At 36.7% G+C, this 5,000-nt stretch overlaps 1 protein-coding gene across 1 annotated transcript; it reads right to left on the bottom strand.

Annotated features, from left to right (window-relative positions):
• Window positions 1–3,581: 3,581 nt before the first annotated feature.
• On the bottom strand, window positions 3,582–4,973 carry LOC145258065 (uncharacterized). Its single transcript, XM_080115792.1, has one exon. It carries the CDS (start codon window positions 4,971–4,973, stop codon window positions 3,582–3,584), a length of 1,392 nt encoding a protein of 463 aa, XP_079971918.1.
• Window positions 4,974–5,000: the final 27 nt, after the last annotated feature.

Below are 5,000 nucleotides of genomic sequence, written 5' to 3'. Positions count from 1 at the left end.
CCCCTCTAGCTTCGACCTGAATCCGCTGGGCTACGTTGTTTGCTCATAAATTGAGGACTTCGCCAACATTATCTCCCACAACACCAAAGCCAGTCTGATCATGGCCGTTCGCTGAGTATTCGCTGACTATTCGCCGAGCTACTGCCGACGCTTGTGGAAAGTGTATTCTCCCACTTCTGGACCCGTATTGAGGCGGTAATTGGGGTTGAAAGTGGCTCCATTGAATTGATATCAGTTACCTGAATTACGTTTTTTAATAAAAATTTTAAAATAAAGCGCAGCGTTGTTTTCTTTACGGCTACAAATTTATCGTTTACTTTGTATAAACGAACATATTTATCTATACACACATCTATAGTATTTAATTTTATTCTTATAAATGTTAAAGTTTTGGGGAGAAAATAAAATATTTTCCTATTGCAATTTCTAAGAGTCTATGCATACTTATAATAATATAATCATTTTATTATGGGATTTTTTTTTATTTAAATATTTATTTATTATTTCAATGTTATTCATTTTTAAGATTATTTGCAGTTTTAATCTAATAACATTTTTATTTATTTTATTATTTTAAGATCTTTTTATTATTTTTATCAATTTACTCGTAAGATTGATCTTTTTTAATTTTTTATTTATTTAATATATATATATATTAAATATTTCATTATTTATTTATATTGAAATCTTTTTTTAAATAATATAGATATGTATATACTCCGTATGCACCCACATTTGAATTTTTATTTTATTTATTTTTATTGTTTATTTTTCTATATATACACGCACACATGTAGACACTCATATATGTTTTATACAAATGCGCATTTAAATCTCAGTTGCTAGTATAAGAAATAATTTAGAAAAACTATTCTGCCACGCGTGTTTCTGAATCTATTTGCGTCTTTGGTGACAGCTTTTCTAACTTGTTGTTTTAGAGGTTTCCATCTATTCGCTGTTTTGATACGTCCTTCTAATACAGCTTTCTATTCCTGTAGTTTTTTTTTTCAATAACTGTGGTCCTGGATATGACCTTAAACTATATCCGATGGTGAGGTCCCAGCTTCCGGGTTTGGGGGAATCTGGAGCCACCCTTTAATTGCAATTGCTCTCAGGCCCATTCTGACCTGGAGTGGTAGTACCTGTTAGGGTCACAATTATGGGTTAAAATCAAAACTGACTCGAAAAAAAAACAACAAATATATATTATTTAACTGGAATTCATTATTGAGACGAGTATTATTAATTAATTTATTTATTGCGGACTATTATCCTCATCTTTTTTAGTTGTTGTTTCACGACGTTTCGGCCAACCATCCCTCTGGCCTTCGTCAGGTGGTAACTGCGACGGATAGGAACTCTGAATCTCCTGACTGCATTCACTGCAATTACTGCCTTTCGTAGCTATTGTCGTCTTGGCCAAGTAAGCCTCTGGCTGACTTTGGGTAGGATTGAAACCGCTATCTTCAGACAATTCTCACCTGGAACCGTAGAGATCCAACGTGTCTATCAACTGCGCCACGAGCTCCGAAGGGCGATCAAGGTTGAATTTTTTGGTATTATGAATTCATGTTTATTTATTAGCTGATCTTCCATGGTCGGGTCCGAAACAATTACAAAGACTCACAGTATTTAACATTGTTTAATTGGTTGAGGAGATGAGGATCCAGGAGGATGATCTGATTCAAATTCAAAGAAGTTGGCCGACGATGGTGACGAACCCCATATTGGTGTGTACCATCCCTGGGTAGAGGAGTTTATGAAGGGCCGCACTAAATATGACCTTAACCTTTGAACTTTACATTTTAAATGTTGGGCACCATCCCTAGGTGGGAGAACCATCATCATCTCAGGTTTGGTCCTGATCGGTCCAGTGTTGTGGACTGTAGACGAGTTGTACACACAGACATACACACACACACGCACGCGCGCGCTACTACTTTATAGAAGGTTGAATGTTCATCCTCGTGGATAAATAAGGGATTTATTAAAATATTACGTCCACGTTCCTAAGTTCGGCTAGAATTTTCGTAAGTTTGATTAGAAAATTCCCATATTCGAAACGATGTACCTGAAGAAGTTTGGACCTTATATCGACCGAAACGTTGTGTGAATTTTAAGGGTTCCATTTTATAGGTTCCAATTTGAGATAAATATTTTGAGGAGACACGATTTTATAGAAACATTTTTAACGAAAATTGTTTTTAGGTTTACATGTAAATGTGAGACAGCAAGAGAAATTTTATATAATAAACACAAACAAAATAGTAACTTCAAAAACATAAATTTACAAAAGAAATATTTTATATATGTTTAAAATGGAAGTTTACATAGATTAAAAACAGATAATGTTTGTTAACATTTTAGAGTCTTTGCAGAGTAAAAGCACGTTCAAGCGCTGCGATATCGAAGGAGTCTGAGTCGATAAGTAAAATGCCGTGAATTGTCCACGAGTCTAAAATCGTTAATTAAAATTTCCTCGATTAATTACACAACTTACATTCTATTAAAAATTATTAAAAAGTGCTAATAGTCATTTGTTTTCATCGTGTAGTTTGATCTGATTTGCATATTAATGAGGCTAGAAACCGGAATGAGAGAATATAAGGCCGGTAGTCAAGATGGCGGGAGTTGAGTTCTGGAGAACGGGTCTGAGCTGAGAATGTTCGAATTCTGCCAAGAATCCAGTCCAGTTTTTTTTTCAATTTTTCTGCCTGAAAAATAAAGTCGCTGCGACCGAGACAAAATTTGAAAGCGTTGTCAAAGAGAGAATTAAACGAGTGAATCAAAATTTGACAGCGAAAGATTAAATGAGTCGTGTCAAACTGCGAAGGTTTAAAGTATTGACAGAATGAGAATATTGGAATATATGCCATAAAAGTATCCGTGAAACAAGCACAAGGATGCAACAATGCGGGGATGTAATAGGGGATAATAACACAATACAACACATAGTAAAAATGAAAGTTCAATGAGAAAAAGTAGGAGTCTTAAAAGTGAATAAATTTATACTTTTGTTTTTGATGAGCAGACGACAATGAGAAAAATGTAATCCTTTGTGTGTGTGTTTGCGTTCCTGTCAGCGTGGTAGGTGTCACCGTGTATATGTGTGAGTTGGGAGAGAATATCAAGCCAGATAGAGGAGTGAGGGTGTGAGGCAAAATAGACATTAGATCTGTCCTGGATTTTGGCTCAACTATTGAAAAAAAATCACGGCGAATCATAACAGCAAATTTTTAAAGTTAAGAGAAATGCATCTGATTGGCTTAAAAAAACTTATAGACGAGTGTATACGCAGGTGTATATACGTAGAAACCATTTTAAGCATGTTCATTTTGGATACCGAAGTGTAAATTTTGTTGGCTGATGTTGTTTGGGTAAAATCAGTTTTGGGAATGCTTTTAGAGTTCACGGCTTTCTTTCTAGATCGACATCAAAAAAGCAAGTATGACCTGTACGATTTATGTTGTGAGAATAATAGCAAAGATAGAAAGTAGTTCCAATAATACAAGCAATACAACTTACCAATTTTAATCTAAAAGAAAAATTCAGACAAGTAGACCATCGTTGTTTTTAAGTGGTCACGTTGCTTGTGTTGAGTCAGTTTTTGTGACACTTTTAGTTTTCACTATTTTCTTCCTGGGTCGACACCAAGAAAGCAAGTATGACCTGTACGACTTACTTATGCTAAAATAAATGAAGAAATTAATCGAGAAATTTGTCAGCTCCATAATCTGGGCTATGTTCCGAAAAATATCCATCCCTCCATGCATGGACTCAAAAATATCCTGGTCTGTAAATACGGTGTAGATGTGTCCGAACGTAATTGGAGCTGTGAGGATCACGAACGCCATTGTGACGGAGAGGAGCATGATCGTGGCTCGGATTGTAGCGTTAGTTGATTTTGTTCTGCTGCCATCATGGGTGCTGTTGGTCATTTGTATTCGACTTCTGTAGTTCTGGTAGAGGCGAAAGACAGTCATCGGACTGAGCACCAACATTATTAGCGTCGGGATAACGAAGACGAACGAGATTCCGTAGACAACGAACTCTTTTTTCACGTTCAGGTAACCTTCAACGACAGTGTGGGGTACACAGATTCCGTTCTGTAAGCCGGTGCCTACTACTGACCAACATAGGTTGACGATTGATAAGAAGAACACGACCAAAAGGATCTCGCGTCGGATCGTCTTCTCGGAGTTTATAAGCTTGGCCTTCAATGGGAACCAAATGGCGACGAAACGTTCGATACTGATGAGGGTCACGAAGCAAGCGGAAGACATTTTTGCCGTCCGGAAGAAGAAAAAAAAGATCTTACAGGAAACTGGGGATAGTGAACGGATATCGATGCCTATAAGTTCCCGGAAAAATCGTTTATTGAATGGGAAGAGTAAGATAAACATTGAATCAGAAACGGCAAGGGATACAAGAATCATCGTATTGGACATATGTCGAAGAGGACTGAAAAGCATGACCAATATATTGATAGTGTTCCCAAATATACAACAAAACACAAAAAACGGAACTGTAATATATTCGACAAGAACAAGATTAACGCCTGCGGACTGCGAAACCTCAGTAGAATTTTGAAATGTTGAATCTACTGTCATCGGTTTGAGAAAACTATCATTATTTGCGAGGGGGCCGTTATCAGAAACATTATTTAAAAGCACACTTTCCGAATTATTTAAATCATTTCTTATCTCTATAGTTTTTGTTGTCGTGAATTCGTTCCCGATTCGAGTAAGCTGATGACTGATTGCATCCTGGATCGAGCGATTGGCACTTAGCCAATAATAGGAGAGTGTGGAATCCGATGTTCCAAGTGGCGTGCTATCTCCTGACGTCTTCGATTGAATTTTCCAGGATTCTGATGTTATTTGCTGAGTTGGTTGCCAGGTTTGTGATGTTCCGCCATGGGACCAGGGAAAAGACAGAATCCCCAAGATCAATAAAAATACAGACGCACGCATATCTGAAAAACGGAAAAAATATATAAT

This window comes from Euprymna scolopes, chromosome 33, assembly GCF_053919585.1.
Source record: "Euprymna scolopes isolate OS-2025 chromosome 33, ASM5391958v1, whole genome shotgun sequence".
In the NCBI taxonomy this organism is placed as follows: Eukaryota; Metazoa; Mollusca; class Cephalopoda; order Sepiida; family Sepiolidae; genus Euprymna; species Euprymna scolopes.
The sequence above is the reverse complement of the archived record's forward strand: the minus strand, read 5'-3'. Positions and strand labels throughout refer to the sequence as shown.

Bases quoted from the DNA above. Each gene is read 5' to 3' on its own strand.
- LOC145258065 (XM_080115792.1), bottom strand. From the start codon at position 4,973: ATGCGTGCGTCTGTATTTTTATTGATCTTGGGGATTCTGTCTTTTCCC.